The following is a 17,343-nucleotide window of genomic DNA, read 5'->3' on the forward strand; positions in this document are numbered from 1 at the left end:
ACATGTTTAAGCAAGATTACTTGTTGCTTTGTGTGGAAGCCTTAGTAATCTCCTCCTAAAACGTTGTCACTCAAAAATTACAACTATAATTTAAAACCTGCAGAAAATTAAAACTGCAGTACAATAGACTAAAGCAAATTAGAACTCATACAGACTTTTAAAACACCTGGGTAGGCTTTTCTAAATAAGATTGCCTTTAGCAGGTGCTGCAGAGAGTATAGTGAAGGAACCTGCTTGATATAAAAAAATGATTCTGATCCTCATGAAAAACTCTTCAAGTTCAAATGACCAGATTTTATTTATGAAAAGTATAAACTTCAGTTACAATCTATTTAAATTTCCAGTTTGTTTCTTAAAATTGCTGATCACCTTGTTCTAAAAGTCCCTATTTTGTCAGCTAATCGCCTGCTAACCCTTGGTGTTTTTTCAAAACAAACAGATACCACCAATAAATAATCTACTTAAAACTTGTATTTAGCAGTATGATGTAAGGCTGGGAAGCTGCTGGCAGCTGTGTTTAGTTGGGCTGTTTCATCTGCAGAAACGGCATGTTCCCAAAGATCAGCACTGTTCACAGTGTGCTTTGCAGCCTCCATCTCTTGTTAACACTGCCTGTGCTTCATCTTTGTTACCCTGGCTTTGACCTTATCTTTTCTGTCCTGGCTGTTTGGTGGCTTAGTGATATCGCTTCCTAATATAATTCTTGGAATAGGCAAGAATTCCCATTGCAGCTTCTGAGTGATTTCCCCATTTGCTATGCCAGTGACAGGGTTCCAAAAGTCACCAGCACTCAGTTTTTACTTGTGTGAATGTTCATTTGTATTCTGCTCTTCCTCCAAAGGTCTTGGGGATGAGCATGTGGGTGTTCCGGTTTTGCTGGTTTGTTTGTTCTGTTTTGTATCATTTTTGCAACACTGTGAGCAAGGTGAGGACAGAGGGACTTACAGTGGGCAACCCACTTAGTCTGCATATGCAGCTGAAAGAGGAGGTAGACCTCTGAGGCAGTTGTACCATTTCAGATTGCATGCACAGATCACATTTCTTAATACTACCCTATATGAAAATTTGCTGTAAATAGAAACTGGCACAGTAGGGAATGAAGTTGGCATAGAATCTCTGCAGGGGCAGCAACATGACTATCTTCCCCTCCCAAACACAGCTCAGAATGTGGGCATGGATTCCAGAGTGGCTGTTCATGGAAGTTACTGTGGCTTCTTGATGGTGTCAGGAACTATAGCAGCAGCTTAGTGCAGGCATCCCCACCTTCAGCCCTCCAGATGTTTTGGACTACAATTCCCATCATCCCAGACCACTGGTCCTGTTAGCTAGGGATCATGGGAGTTGTAGGCCAAAACATTCGGAGGGCCACAGGTTGGGGATGCCTGGCTTGGTGTTTGTCTGCAACTGGGAAACCCAGTTTCGAATCCCCACTCGGCCATTAAGCTCACAAAGTGCGCTTCCCCTACTTCGCAGGGTTGTTTTGAGGATAAAGTGAAGGGACTGTGTACACACCAGCTTGAGCACCTAGAGGAAAAGTGGGGTGTACATGTAATGGCATTTTAATAAATCTGATTTGGGAATGGAGGGGAATTAGAAAGTGAACTTGTTCTGAGATTTGAGCAGAACTTTGGTAGAGGTCTTACTCAGAACATGAGATAGTTTTAATTGGAGGTGGCAGCGATTGAATTTGTGGCCTTCTGCACGCAGAGTACATGCTCCACCCCTGAGTCATGCCCCTGTCCAAATATTATGATAGTGGAGTCAAACGCTGAAGTGGAGGAACTATTATGCGTAGGGAATCCAAGCACTGCTTTTGCTGAATCCTGTGTAGACAAAAGCTGCTTTGGAAAACTGTAAGCTGGTTTGTGTGTATTTTCTAAGGCATACCGCCATGCAGGTAACCTGATTTGATTCTGCGGAACCATTTCATATTAGGAAAAGACTACGGTTATTCTGAAAACTTGACGTTGCCTGACACAAATCTGAAGTGATTCCTGATGAAGAAGACTGGCTTTTTGTCACTGCTGTGTATTTCCACTGAAATTGTGGTGATCGTCCTATAGCCAGAACTGTAGAAAGTGCACTTGAGTATCTTTCAATGTCTTCCTGGATTTTGTTGCATTTCAGTGAACAAAGGCCATATAAACCTCCCCGCCCCCCCGTCCAGACTTGGAAGTTTGAATTTTGGAATCGTCTTTATACAATGACGTATAAAACTGTTGCCTCTCTTGCAGTGTCTCATCATTGGGGCTGGACCCTGCGGCCTTCGAACAGCCATTGACCTATCCTTTCTAGGAGCAAAGGTGGTGGTGATAGAAAAGCGTGATGCCTTCTCCCGCAACAATGTTCTGCATCTGTGGCCATTTACCATACATGACTTGCGGGGCCTTGGCGCCAAAAAATTCTATGGCAAATTCTGTGCAGGAGCCATTGACCATATCAGTAAGTGGTACCATTCTTGGTTATCACAAATTATATATATCCTTAGATGGGGCTGAGGAGGGTGGTGTGTGTGTCTGAGATTGTTGTGATGCGGATAATTTTGACATAGAAAATTACTTGCCTGCCACAATAATATTTATTAGCTTTCTCATATTTAGGCTTGGGTTGGAGGAAGGAAGGGGGCTAGAGTTGCGGTTGGTGGGTATGGGAGCAGCAAGTCTCCTGCCAGATAGTGAGTTCTCCTTCTACAGCCCTTCAAATCCTTTCACGCACTTGTATTCTCAGAAATTCCATTCAGGCGTACTTCCAAGAAAATCTGCATAGGATTTCTGTCCTTGAATTTTTTAATGTATTGATATAGCAGCAACTAATGTATGTAGCTGTACACAGATAACACATGTAAGTTCATTAAGAGCAGCAGCCTGTCTTTGTTGACAGATAATAATCACAGGTGTCTACCAAAGAGATGTGGGTAGTTACTTGCATGGCTGTATAAATTGCCACAAGGTGAGTTTTTTTTTCAATTGCTCCTTGTGGGGAGAGGTACACATGAGAGAGGAAATGTTTTAATGAGTCTCCCTGGTAAAATAGCAGATCATACTAGATCAAGTACATTCAGGAAAGAAATTCACCATAGCAAAATAATAGTTCTTCACCTCTGATTTCCTATCCACTTTCTTTTGTACAGTCTCATTTGATCGCAATCCAGACGCTTTAAATCCAGACGCTTTAATCTTTAAAGTTCTGCTGCTGATAGTCATCCGGGAAGCATCAAGGGTTGCTTTCAGTCACTTCATTGACTATTGGATTATATTTTTAGGTTACAAAGCTCTTTTGAGGGGATTGATGGTAACATTAGTGGCAGGCCTTGGTAATGCGTTAGTGCCAGTCAGCAGGTTTCATGTTAAGCACTTCTTGTCATTTTCATTGTCTGCCCCTCTGTCTTGCAGGTATTCGTCAGCTCCAGCTGATACTCTTGAAAGTCTCCTTAATCCTGGGGGTTGAGATCCATGTCAATGTGGAATTCCAGGGGCTGCTCTACCCTCCTGAGGACCAGGAGAATGAGAGTAAGTAGAGTTGGGATGAGCGGCAGGATCTGGAAGAGTAAAGATGAAGGCGTGTATTGTTCTCCTGGTGGCGTCTGAGAGCTGGTTCTTGCATTGTCATAGTGTCTGTCACGGGCTGTTTCAGTAATGCATGTAGTGGGGAAACCCCCGGGGGAGGCAAGTTAAGGCGCAATTAACTTTCCACACCAGTTTTGCTAGACTCTGTGAAATGTTATCTGGTATCGTTGTGCTAAAATGTTATTAACATGCAGAATTTATTCATAGGAATAGGTTGGCGTGCACAAGTTCACCCGAAAACGCATCCTGTGTCGGAATACGAGTTTGATGTGATCATTGGAGGAGATGGAAGGAGGAACACATTGGAAGGTAGCTGCTACTGGTGTTTATAGCAGCGTGGAGTCAGCACCTCTAGTTTCTGCTCAGCTATGCACCCCCAACCACTGTCTTGCAAGTCTTCCAGGGGGACACATTATTGAAATAAATTATGTTGGATGTGGGGACCATGGTTGAGTGATGGAACGTGCACTTTTTTTATGCAGAAGCAGAGGTGGTCCAAAACCTTTTGCTGCCTGAGGCAGAGCAGCTAATGCTGCCCCTCGCCAAGACAAGGTGCATAATACCCAAGAGTAGTCAAGTTGCTTGGCCACCTGAGGCAGGAAATATACTACAAATATGCTACAATACTGACACGTTAAGTGACGAACAATTTGCTGCCCTTTCACATCCCCCCAAAATCATCTGCCTTCGGTGGCTGCCTCACCCTGCCTAATGAGAGGGCCGGCCCTATGCAGAAGATGCCAGATTGTGTTTAGGTAGCAGGACTGGAAAATATCTCTTCTCTTGAGAGCTGTTTTCAGTCTGGGTAGATGGCACTGGCTACATGGTCTACTGGTTTGATTCAGTATAAGGAAGTGTTGTGTGTTCATGTGTGCTAAGTTGCTAGACCTGGATCATCCGGCTTGCCTTGTTTATGCTCTGGTGGAACATTTTCATACTCAGCAGCTCCTAACCAGTTGAACTGCAGAAAAATACGCTTTCACTCCCCTTGATAAGATTATTTTTTATTTTATTTGACCTAAGGAAGCTCCTGCCAACCAATGCTCATGCCACCGTAAATTTGTTAATCTCTAAGGCCTCTATGATTTTCGCCTGTTGCAGCAGAAGCACAGCTTGGCTACTTTGATCAAGTTACCGCTTAATCACACTGGTCATGCAACAAGGTGTATCATACATTGTTTTAAGCTACGAGAAGAGAGTTTTATTTCACATTTGCACCCAGTCAGAGATAGAGGGAAGATGGGGAGTGGAAACATCCTGCTCCTCATGCAGGCAGATGATCCCCATGCTTGTTCACGGTATTCCCACTGTACTAAGTTACTACTTGGTACATTGTCTGCAACTACAGTGGGGGGAAGTAACATAGGAAGCAACTTTGAGGACATACATTACATAATTAGTAGGTGCTTTAGTTGAGATTCCTGCATTGCAGGGGGCTGATGATCCTCAGGCCTCCCTTCCAACTCTACATTTTTATGGTTCTATACCCAGAATGGACTGTGAAAGGCCCATATACAAGTTTTATTGCACACTTAGTGAAATGAATGTATCTGCCCCTAATTATAAGAAATACGTTAGATATACTACTGTAGGTGCTGACTCTGGTGAATGAAACAACTCAGTCTTTGGGCAGCTGAGTAAAAGTCCAGGTCTCTTGTTTTAATCCAGTTTTTTCTACTACTCCATGCGGCCGCTGCTTCCATTTTCAACACTTTCATTATCAAAACACCCCTGAGCCTATTTAATTGGCACTTTTGTTGTTGCAGTGAAACCTTTGAACCGCGTGCCTTTTTCTGTTGTCCCTTATCTCTTCTTTAGGGTTTCGACGAAAAGAATTTCGTGGCAAGCTGGCAATTGCCATTACGGCAAACTTCATCAACCGCAATACAACAGCGGAAGCCAAAGTTGAAGAGATCAGTGGTGTGGCCTTTATATTCAACCAGAAATTCTTCCAGGATCTACGAGAAGCTACAGGTTTGTAGAAGTAGTCCAAAGACGAAAAAGGGGCATTTTCAATATGCATATTTGATCTCTTCAGTTTTCACGATTTCTTTGTACTACTTGGAGGATGGCTGCTCTCCATTTGTGGTGCCACAAGGAAGACTTGTGGGATTGTTTCAGTTGCCCAGTTTATAGAGCAGATAGCGTGGTTTCTGAGTCTTGGCTTATGTTCTCTGCCTGTTAAAGGGTGAAACAACAGTGGATTCCTATGGTATGTTTTCATTATGCTTGATTCTCATGACAATCTCGTTTCTATTTTGATACACTCTATGCAGGGCCATGGGACGCGGGTGGCGCTGTGGGTTAAACCACAGAGCCTAGGGCTTGCCGATCAGAAGGTCGGCGGTTCGAATCCCCACGACGGGGTGAGCTCCCATTGCTCGGTCCCTGCTCCTGCCAACCTAGCAGTTCGAAAGCACATCAAAGTGCAAGTAGATAAATAGGTACCGCTCTGGCGGGTAGGTAAACGGTGTTTCCATGCACTGCTCTGGTTTGCCAGAAGTGGCATAGTCATGCTGGCCACATGACCCGGAAGCTGTATGCCGGCTCCCTCGGCCAGTAAAGCGAGATGAGCGCCGCAACCCCAGAGTCGGCCATGACTGGACCTTTACCCTTTACCTTTATGTGGGGCCATAATGGTTAAGTAACTACAGCGGTGATGTGCAGCCACTTGGGAGCTATGTTACCTGCATGTTTCCTAACTGTAGCATCGCAGCAACCCACTTGATGGAACACTTCAGATGTTCTCTCCCAGTATGGAAACTTGCTCAATTACAAATTATTAAAACTTATTACTAAACTGAAAACTATGGAAAGACCTGGTCTGAATAGAGATAGTGGATTTTTGTCTCATTACACATGCTAAAGCTATTTTTGGTCATCTGCATACTATCCCTTGCTTTTTTCCTGTAGGACTAATTGCAGTTGTTAACAGTCATCAACGGGTTTACCATACCCATTGAGCCAATCACCCATCTTCTACTACCCTTCTGAGAAAAACCCCACCCCACCCTCCCACTATATAAGGGTCTGGTGACTTCTGTTTTAGTGTATCTGAAGAAGTGTACATGCACACGAAAGCTTATACCCAGAACAAACTTAGTTGGTCTCTAAGGTGCGACTGGACTATTTTTTTATTTTTTAGTATGGAAACAGCTGTGACAACTGCAGCCACCCCCACAGTGCTGTATGTACATTTAAAGTGGGTCTTTGCTTCGTGTTGTCTTGTGGGACCCTTTTCACTGTTTGGTTCCATGTTGCCGAGGCTTCTGAAAAGGCCATTCATCCGGGACTACTTCTTCACTTAACAACTTGCAAGTTATGGGCTACATCTGTTCACAGTGGGGTTTAGACTGCTGCTGCTACTGTTGTTGTTGTTGTTGTTGTTGTTGTTGTTGTTGTTAAGTGTGGCACTTACTGTAACAACTTCATGGTGAGTACCGGCACCTATTTTTCTAGAAGAAAAACCCTGTCTGTTTGGATCAAAAGCATCATATGCCTTGCAGTCTGCTTGGCAGAAGTTTGCATCTTGGGCCTTTAGAGTTTTGAAAATGAGGCGTTCAGGGGTCCATATCAACTAGATATGAGTAATGGCATCACTCCCCTTCCCTTTTTCAGGCATCGTGCTGTTCCTATACCCCAGTTTTGGCTCCAGCTCCAGGAAGAAGCCTTTTTCTTTTTCTTATTGGGCACCTTCTTGTAGCATTGGGAGCATCTTGTAGTCTGGGGCTGGTTTTTCCCTATAGGTGTCTTCCTTAGACCATCTTACAAGGACATGTAAGGTGAGATCACCGGGAGGGCCCCTTGCAATACATTCTGCATTCTGTCACGTGCTCTTGTATTTACCCCTCCACTGCTTGACTCTGTGTCTGTTTTTCTTCCAACTTAGGTATTGATCTAGAGAACATTGTCTACTACAAAGATGACACCCACTACTTTGTTATGACTGCCAAAAAGCAGAGCTTACTGGAAAAAGGAGTGATATTGCATGTGAGTGTGCTGTTAAGTCTCTTTGAAACCTTTGTACCCTGTGTGGAGTGTAGCACCATCATTCAAGCACTTTAAAGTTTGCTAACTATTCTGCTGACTTGCTGTTGGCTGTCACATCAATCTTCTAGGACACGGTTTGACTCAGATTATTGATAGCGTCAATTTAAAGCAAAGAGGCCATTAGATTATTAAATGGGAAACTGACAAATAATGCAGTGGTCCAGGTGCCCCCAGAAGCAGTCACCAAAATTCAAGAGCTAATTGCACCTTATATAACCATGACCTTGAGTAATCTTGAAAGACAAGCATGATCGGTATCTTTAATTCTCAGTAGTGGCAGAGTTTGCTCTTGTGTTCTGACATATTTGTTTCACCACTGTGTAACTGAACTGACTCAGTAAATGAGCTGCTGTTTTGTGCATAAACATCTATCCAGGAAAAATACATCTGTGCTATTTGATATAAAGTGTGGCAGCAAAGGGCTGTTTTTTAACCACCAGAGTATGGATTGAGTCTTAGTACATATTGTTGTGTGAATAAGATGCTATGGAGCTGAAAATAAACATTCCTTCCTGTTATTTTATTTAAAGTATTTTTTATCCTGATTTTCAGCTGACAGCTTCCCAGAGTGGCTTACAATAAGATGGTCCCAGTTCTCAGGCTTACAGTCTAAAGCACATAACACAATATTATGGGGGAAGGGGGGGGGGAATACAAACTTGGGCACTACTCCTTGTTGAGTTATGAAGCTCTTACAAGTGTTGTTTTTGGCAGGGACGGGTAGAGCAAGTTCCCTTCTGGTCCTTGGTCAACCGAAGTGGCCAGGTTGATCTCTGCCTTGCCATGATGTTCTTCCTAGAAGGCCAGGGGAGCATCTTCCCTGTGATCTTTATTCTCCTGGCTGATGGCAGAGGCCCAGGACATCTGCAATGGAAAAGTTCATCCATTTCACTGATGTACCAAAGTTCACCTTGAATATTGGCACACTGTGCTGCAAACTTGTCCACCTGCACAATTCTTGAACAAAGTCTGATTGTTATGCTTGGCTCTCCTGCTGAGGAAGTTAGAACAACTCAGAAGAGGTTCCTAGGGGGCTTGCTGTCTAGGCAGCTAGCTGGTGATGCCAGGTCTGGTTGGTTTCAGTGCTAGGGTTGCCTTATATGCCCTCAGAGCATTGCACAATCCCTGATCCTTTCTCTCTCTTTTTTGGTCTTGCAGGACTATGCAGATACAGAGCTCCTTCTTTCGCGGGAGAATGTGGATCAGGAAGCTTTGCTCAATTACGCCAGGGAAGCAGCTGACTTCTCAACCAATCAGCAATTGCCATCGCTGGACTTCGCTATCAACCACTATGGGCAGCCCGATGTGGCCATGTTTGACTTCACATGCATGTATGCCTCAGAGAACGCAGCCATGGTTCGAGAAGTAAATGGCCACCAGTTGCTAGTGGCATTGGTTGGGGACAGTCTGTTAGAGGTTTGTTCTTTTACATGGGTTGTTTCTTGTTTCAAACAGCTTTGTTTTTATGTCCTTTCCCATCACAGATGCTCAGGGCTGTCAACAACGTTTAGTATTCTTAATGTAATATCACTGATGCGCACAGCACTTTGCAACAGAAAGAGAAGTCCTTGCCCTCAAGACCTCACAATCAAATATGTAGTTGTTTCCGTGTTTGTTGAGGGGATTAGCACTGAACAGAGCAGAAAAAAAAATCTGGAGGAAAAAATAAATGGGTGGAGAAAAACAGAATTTGAAAACAATGGGTTATTTCAAACACTGTTGCTTAGCTGATGCTCTGTATCTGCTTCAGAGAGTTTGGGGACCCTCCAAAGCAACTTTGGGATGCAGAGGCTGTAGGCAGGAGGGGAAATCACAGAAAGTTGCTCGCCTCCTTTACACTGACAGAGGGAGGCATCACCATCAGCTGTGTGACACCACTGGAGAAAATCCAACTCAGAGCAGACCCATTGAAATTAATGATGCTGACTTAGACACGTCCATTAACTTCAGTGGGTCTACTGTGTAGGACTAGTGTTGAATACCACCCCGTGATCTTGTGGGGCAGGGGACTGTGCATAAAGAATAATTCCTTTTTTTCCTGTAAATGTGTGGAGGAATATCAAAAGGCAACTTCCATCACTATCTAGTTCATTTGAATAGGGGTGGACTATTAATTGCTCTCTATCAACACACTGCTTTTTCTCCAGAATCCACATCAATTAAACAAACCTATACTGAATAAATTTTAAAAATAACTTGCATGATAAAAGGAGGCGAGCCTTCTCACAGTTTGGAACATTTTGATGCATGCTAGTGTTGCTTCTTATGCAGCTCTCTTGCCTCTGGCTTCACATGGAAGTAGTGGAGTGTTGTTGTAGGTCTTACATATATATGCACATCCAGACATGGGTGTGACTTGCAGGAGTGTCCTTGTGACTTGAAAAACGCAACATGCAAAAGAGACCAGATGAGAAACTGCTGGAAGTGCTCCCATCCCCCAATTGCTCTGCTATGACTTGAAAAGAAGCATGGTTTATAGAGCCTGTAATTGGGTAGCAAACAGCAATTAGCAGTCTGTAATTGACTTAAATGGCATATCTGGCTTTGGAAAGCTACTGTGGCAGCTCAGGGGATAAGGGTGCATTGAAATTATTAGATGTTGCTCCTACAGGGGCTTGGAGGGAGTCCGGGTCTTAAGGCAGCATTGCAATATGTCAGCTTCCCCAGTTTTCTTAGGGAACTTATTCTCTTCTTCTTCCTCCCCCCTCCCCCATTGCTTCTTGGTGGTTGCTTCTAGCCATTCTGGCCAATGGGAACTGGAATTGCCAGGGGCTTCCTTGCCGCCATGGATTCTGCCTGGATGGTACGAAGCTGGTCTCTGGGAACAAGTCCTTTGGAGGTTCTGGCAGAGAGGTAAAGAAATTTCTGTGTGTTTGGTGGTGGTGGGTAGAGAATAAACGTGAATTCTCTCCAGATGAGAGAGTGGCCTGGTTCACATGTCAGCTTAAACTGTAATTCCCTGCATCTACTGTACTGCAAATGAAATAAGCCAGAGTGTGGCTTGTTGTGTATCCCAAACACGGGCTTGTTTTCCCCAAAACAGGCCACAAGCAGTAGTCAAGTTTAGTTCTTGGTTTACGACTCATGGCTTGTTTCCAGCAAGCAAACTTTGAGCCCTCATTCGGATGACATGGCAAGCTGGACTCTGGTTTGTTTCACCTGTTAGGAGTTAGTAGAGGGGAAGCATTCAGGGAACTTTTGATATTGCAAACTAGCATGCTGCTTGTTCACATTAAACCACAGTTCGTTTTAAACTAGGGTTTAATGTGACGTGCAAACTGGGCCATAATATGGAAGTGTTTGTGGCTCCTTGATATACCTGCAGAAATCATGTGATTTTTATGCAAGCACAAACCAACCTTAATTCTGCACCTTTTTTGTCCGATTGCATTTCAGTTTCCCCACTCTTTTTTGCTGTGCTTTTCTTTGTGTGTTTATCTGCTGAATTTGTATAATTCCACCCAGACACATTAGGAAGTTTTTCTTTGTGTGCAGAATCAGATTTAATGCTCATGTGGAGCAGTTTTCATACCATTGTCTTCCTGCAAGCAACACAGGGTTTTTTAAGTGGGATTACTTTATGTACACTTGCAATGGTTTTACAAGAGAGATTAGATGGAGAAAGAGAGAGAGACACCTGTCCAGTTGGACTCTCACTGCAGTCCTGTGCGTGTCTGTTCAGAAATAATCCCCGGTGAGTACTGTGACACTTGCCCTGGGGTTAAGTGTGTTTAGAATTGCAGTCTTGGAGAATATAGGGATTTCATCCCATGTCTGATATTGGTGCTCTAATCACTAGTCCTCATTTCCTGAGTGAATAACGCATGAGGAGCCATGAACAGGGACATTGTAAAAATTTATGCAAGCAACTTGCAGGAAGGATGTCCTTAATGAGATGCATTCACGTGGGGATAGTGGGAAGAACTAGGAAGGAGAACACTAATTCAAGTGTAATTAGTAAATACAAGATTGAGGTCCAGACTCATCTTCTGCCAGCTTCTCCCAGTATTCTAAGGACAGATCAGTTGACAAATGAGCACTTCTGGGCCTACCTACCTTAAAAGGCTTTGAAGCCAAGCAGCAATGTAATTAAGATGAAAATTGTTCTTCTGAGTTCAAAATTGTTCTTTTCTGAGTCACATTTCATTCCTTATCCCATTGCATAACAGCATTGTTAACCTCTGGTGTCATGCCCTGGCACAGGCAAAGGTTGTGGTAGAAGTTTACTTCATACACACGGGAGAGACAAGAGAAATTGTAACAAATTAAACAGATGTTATCGTGCTAATCGCTAATTCCTTTATTCTCTGTCTAACCTTCTCATAAGCTGTCCCCCCTCACTCTTAATTCTCTCAACTCACTCTCCTAACTGATTTTTCCAACTGCCTTTGAATGTAGCCATTACTCATCAGTCGTCGGCTCCTAGCATTCCAAAAATGCTCAGGCATTACACAGGCCCCAAATATTGCATGGCAGGGTGAAGTTCATCAGGTAGTTGGGTTTTGCTTTGTTTGGTTTGTTACTGCATGGCAAGGCTCCAGCGAATAGGTGCATCTGTTGAAGGCTTTCCACATACTTGTGGCCAGGCAAACACAGCTTAGGTGAATCAGAAACGCCGGCTGCTTTTGTACTATCCTACTTAAAACGAGGTAAATATTTCTGGTTCTTTTAATTGAATGGAAAAAGTGAGTCTTGAGTTTCTGGGCTCAGGCCAACCGTGTCATAAGGGATTGCTTGAAACCTAAATATAATCAGTTAAATGACAGAGTGCCTTGAAATATTTACAGAAAGGACATCGCATTTACACTTTTAGCTTTTCACATGCGCATGGGACAGTTAGATATTGTCCTAAGCAGCAACAAAGGATAACTGTTTGCCATAGATGGCAAAGACAAACAATTGCTAAGTGGGGTGAAATAATTTCACTCAGTGATGGCTGCTGGAAAAGGCGTTGACTGGGCAACGTTTTATGTCATTGAAGGCACTCTTTTACGTCACCGGTACTAATGCCATTGTCTTCTTTCTCCTAGGGAGAGCATCTATAGATTATTGCCTCAGACCACCCCTGAGAATGTGAGCAAAAACTTTAGCCAGTACTGCATTGACCCTGTCACACGGTATCCAAACATCAATGTCAACTTCCTGCGACCAGCCCAGGTAATTGCTTTAATCCTGGGCTCTTCCAGTGTGCTTGAATGCACTTTGAGTCCCGTGTCTCATTGATGTGGCTGTCTTTATCTCTTCTTGTCTGTGTACTGTACCTTGAGTCAGATGTAAGAGGAATTGTTGGGAAGAGCAGGGATAGCCACGCAAAGCTTTGTGTTGCTTTCTTGTTTCTTGTTTTCCTCCTTTAAAAACTAGGTGTGTCTTACGGTCAGGTGCATCTTATAAAGCGAAAAATATGGTAGATTTTATCTATCTATCTGTATATCATTAATCAACAGACAGGACGAGTGGAGCAGGCAGAAATCCATTGTCCAAAGTTACCCTAACTTTGTAACTTAGTATTCATTTATTTCACATATTTATATTTATTTATTGCTTTTTTGGATTGCGGAGAAGAACAAAATACAAAGCTAGTATAAAACAAAATCAATTTACAACATGCAAGCATAGAAGTCATACAGACTTTGAATCCCATCAAGGATGTTGATTTCTTTTGTTCGTGTTCTCTAAGGATGTTGATTTCTGCATTTTGTTGGGTATGTTTTAAAATTAGGGTGGTGAGCTGTGGCCCTTCAGATGTTTTTAGTCTGCATCTCTTGATTTTCTGGCTGGGGCTGAAGTTGGAATCCAGCATTTGGAAGGCCACAGGGTACTCATCCCTGTTGTCATCAGAGCGACTATTCTGCAGATACTTACATAGTTCACTCGCACCTGTGTCATTCAACGAATGCTTAACTTTTTTGCATTCTTCTTTGAAGCTTGAGATAATAATCAAATCTTTTTGAACTGGTATACAGGTACGTCATTTGTATGATACAGGAGACTTGAAAGACATTCACCTGGAAATAGAGAATTTGGTAAACTCCAGGACACCAAAGTTGTCGCGGAATGGTAAGCTCCCATTCTTCCCCATTCCTTCTGTAGCACTTTCTTCTCTCCCTTCTCGTGAGTTTCAAAACCACAGTCTATGTCAGTGGCAATCAGAAGTCAGGTTCTCAGATGATAAATTTTAGAAGAGTATTGCCTGGATATTTTCTTAAAAGCCACGTTCAGTGTCCCTTAGTGACTTCAAAGTCCCTTTGACAACTCGCAGTCTTTGATAAACACAAGCTGTATTATTTAACTTTTGTGTACAGGCATGAGAATGGAAAATGTTACCGTATTTGAAGTTGCGTGTGTGTGTATGGTAGAAGCATATATTCTTTTTTACTTTTATCAGTACTCTTTTTATCTATTTATTCTGGACAACAGTGCTGAGCACCTGGAACAACAGTTGCATATCTGTGTGTTTGTATTTAGAGTCGGTGGCTCGCTCTAGCAAACTCCTGGGCTGGTGTCAGAGGCAGACGGACGGATATGCCGGTGTAAACGTAACAGATCTTACAATGTCTTGGAAGAGCGGCCTAGCGCTGTGTGCCATTATCCACCGATATCGCCCTGACCTCATGTAAGAAACTGAATGTTAAGTTGAGGAGGGCATCCTGACGCTAGATGGTCCGAATGGTGTGGGGGTTGGGAGAGGAGTAAGAATTGCTGGATGAGGCCAATGACCCATCTAGTCAGCAGTCTCTTGTCATAATGGCCAACCAGATGCACAGGGGAAGCCTGCAAGCAGGTTCACTCCCCTCCTGTAGTATTCAGAAGGAAACTGCTTCCAGCCATGGAGGCAAAGCATAGCCCTCATGGCCAGTAGCTGTCGATAGTCTTGTCCTCCATAGAAATGAGAGGGGATAATGAGATAAGATCTGGTGGCTGCTAGTGGGAGGATTTTGTAGTTTCCTATTGATTAGTGGGTATAGAGAAATTAACCTTTAGGCAACACATTTTCTTCCCTCCAGAGACTTTGACTCTCTAGATGAACACAATGTAGAGAAGAATAACCAGCTGGCATTTGATGTTGCTGAGAAAGAGTTTGGGATCTCTCCCATCATGACTGGCAAAGATATGGCATCAGTTGGTGAACCAGACAAGCTGTCCATGGTCATGTATCTCACCCAGTTCTACGAAATGTTCAAGGACTCCCTTCCTTCTGGTGGTAAGAAAACTAGGATGTATCTGCTAGAAATAGTTCTTGAACGCTGTATGCCAAGCTGGGGATTTTTTCTTTCTTTCAGGGGCCACTGACTCATTGGTGGTGGTGGTGGGCAATCTACAACTACACACAGTTATTAATTAATTTATTGATTCATTGTGCATTTTTAATTGTATTACAAATGCCACAAATATTTTAAAATTGTAATGCCTAGGAAGGCATTTGGGGTGTTTGCTGCTTCCTGAAGCTCCAGCTTCACAGGTAAGGATCCAGCAGCAATGTTGTAATCTATCCCTGAAGTGGAGATGAAGACACATACCTTCTCCTCCTATTGGGAATATTTCTGATGGAACAGAGAAAGCAGACAGGGAAAGGTTGTATGTCTCTCCTAAAAGGAGTTCTGAACAACTTTAAGCAAAAATATCTTAAATGGTCAGTCCTTTTCTAGAATGGAAAAGAGATTGAATAGAATATTGATTTGGGTGTTTTGCAGCATAAAGTGTAGGCAAACGAAAAGTGAGAGGGCAGAGAGAAAAAGAAGGATATAGAATACTAAAGCTCATATATGAGAAGAAATGGAACTCTCTTTAGAGTGTTTAGTCTCAGATTTTGCTATGTCTCAACTAATCGTATTTGTTTCTTCTCACAGATAACCTGGAACTGAATGCAGAAGAAAAAGCTGCATTAATTGCTACCGCTAAATCTCCAATCTCCTTCTTCAGCAAATTGGGGCAGAGCATCTCTCGGAAACGGACACCAAAGGTAACCACAGTTGTTTTGGGAATAAATTTGTAGAAAGAGTGCTTATGTTTATGCCCAGTTCAGGGACACCCTGATCCACCTTGAGATGCTTTGTTGATGGTGTCATCTAACTTGGAAACATGGGAACCTTCCCCAAATCACTTGTAATTCAGGTTACACAGAGCTAATGCGTACCCCTAGGACATCAGCTATTCAGGCACCTGCTTATTTTAGATGAGAAGGTTAGGTATGACTTTTACTTAACATGCAAAGTAGATTTATTATAGGCATTATTATAGGCTGAGAAAATATGGGCTCAATGTTTTTTCCCCTTTCTGTGCCCAGGATAAAAAGGAGAAGGACCTGGATGGTGCAGGAAAGAGGAGGAAGACAAGCCAGTCAGAAGATGTAAGTAAGAGAGTAATCTGTTTTGTTTTGTTTTCCATTTTGCCTTCCTCTTCACAGGAGGTTCCTCCCAAAAGCAACTGTTCAATTTTCTGTGTGCAAGGGAGGGGATTCAGTCATGTGACCCCGCCTCCTACTTTAGCTCAGAAACATGCACCACCAGGTATTTGTAAAACCAAATCATCCACCCAAACTGTCAGAGAGGTGTAATTGTTTTGAATACAAAAGACTCCGATTATGGTCACTGTTTTGCTTACTGCAAGATGTTTCCAGCTAAACCTGAGCAGTGTTGCTTTGATATGTTTGGAGGTGAGCTTTCAGGAATATATGAAGATATGCAGTGCATCCTGATAGAGAGATGTACAGTACGTTAGCATTTGTGATCTTGATCAATGGGATTTTCCTCTTTGAATTCCTCTTAATACTATGGCATGTGGGGGAGGGAGTCAATTAGCTCAGATGGGCAAGTTCAGGTTAGCTTTACTGAACTTTTGGAACTCTTGGGACCTCAGGCAAATGTCTTTCCCATCAGCTGCTCTCTGATCCTTTCAGCTTGAAGATGGAGATTGAATCTGGGGACCTCCTGCATGCAAAGATTGTGCTGTATCACTGAGCTATGGCCCCTTCGTTCTGTTTATCTAAATTTCATTGCACATTCTCATAGCAGGAGCAGTTTAGAAGGTAGATGGGCATATAGTGAGCAGGATAAACTGGCAAGAAGGAAGGTGTGTTTTGAAAATTAGGAGTGATGCACAAAATTGGAGATATGCAGAAAGTGGCTCTGGAAAGGGAATCCATTAGTGTATAATCCATTTCAATTTGCCAGGAGGACTCTTCCCGAAGCTACCGAGAAGAGAGGCCCACTCTGGTGAGCGCCCTGACAGAGAGGAGAATTGATGCCGCCATTGGGAATCAGAATAAAGTGAAGTCCATGGCAACACAGCTGCTGGCCAAATTTGAGGAGAATGCCCCTGCACAGTCCACAGGCATCCGGAGACAGGTAGGAAGAGGCTTTTCAGCTTGAATGTCATTTGCACCTCAGCTAATGGCTTAGCTAGTAGGATGTTTTGGGTTTTTCTGGCAGGGAGAATCTGGAGGCTTGTTGGCTTTGACCAGGGTACCTCCTTGTTCTCAAATAGGTCATATAGGTGAAACATCTTAAGGATAGAGGGGAAACTCCATCCTTGGTAACTACTGTTCTTGCACTTACAGGTTTTGTATTATTTTGATAGAGGGCAGCTTTTCTAATGCAAAGAGCTGCTTGCATGTTGCTCCATCTTTGCCCCAAGGATTAGAACGGTTCTTCAGTTCTGGAGGTTTAATCAGGCTTTCGATTCATGCAGTTTTCTGTGTGACGATACTGTTGGCTTCCGCCACCCCCAT

The 17,343-nt window shown here is 43.1% G+C and overlaps 1 protein-coding gene across 14 annotated transcripts in view; it reads left to right on the top strand.

The window, feature by feature from the left end:
* MICAL3 (microtubule associated monooxygenase, calponin and LIM domain containing 3) overlaps positions 1 to 17,343 on the top strand; it is a 194,652-nt gene that overhangs the window by 83,523 nt on the left and 93,786 nt on the right. For 8 of the 14 annotated variants that reach the window (XM_081022591.1, XM_081022584.1, XM_081022593.1 and 5 more), the window contains exons 3-16: positions 2,235 to 2,442; positions 3,393 to 3,509; positions 3,774 to 3,875; positions 5,385 to 5,540; positions 7,456 to 7,556; positions 8,775 to 9,032; positions 10,354 to 10,469; positions 12,647 to 12,773; positions 13,580 to 13,673; positions 14,082 to 14,229; positions 14,621 to 14,817; positions 15,464 to 15,576; positions 15,901 to 15,963; positions 16,787 to 16,960. In XM_081022591.1, the coding sequence (XP_080878717.1) occupies positions 2,235 to 2,442; positions 3,393 to 3,509; positions 3,774 to 3,875; positions 5,385 to 5,540; positions 7,456 to 7,556; positions 8,775 to 9,032; positions 10,354 to 10,469; positions 12,647 to 12,773; positions 13,580 to 13,673; positions 14,082 to 14,229; positions 14,621 to 14,817; positions 15,464 to 15,576; positions 15,901 to 15,963; positions 16,787 to 16,960 (1,974 nt within the window). The remainder of the gene's footprint in view (positions 1 to 2,234; positions 2,443 to 3,392; positions 3,510 to 3,773; positions 3,876 to 5,384; positions 5,541 to 7,455; positions 7,557 to 8,774; positions 9,033 to 10,353; positions 10,470 to 12,646; positions 12,774 to 13,579; positions 13,674 to 14,081; positions 14,230 to 14,620; positions 14,818 to 15,463; positions 15,577 to 15,900; positions 15,964 to 16,786; positions 16,961 to 17,343) is intronic. The other 6 variants (XM_081022594.1, XM_081022587.1, XM_081022586.1 and 3 more) reach the window with 1 other exon arrangement.

The sequence above is a fragment of the Podarcis pityusensis genome (assembly GCF_964106645.2).
Source record: "Podarcis pityusensis genome assembly, chromosome: 10".
Lineage (NCBI taxonomy): Eukaryota > Metazoa > Chordata > Lepidosauria > Squamata > Lacertidae > Podarcis > Podarcis pityusensis.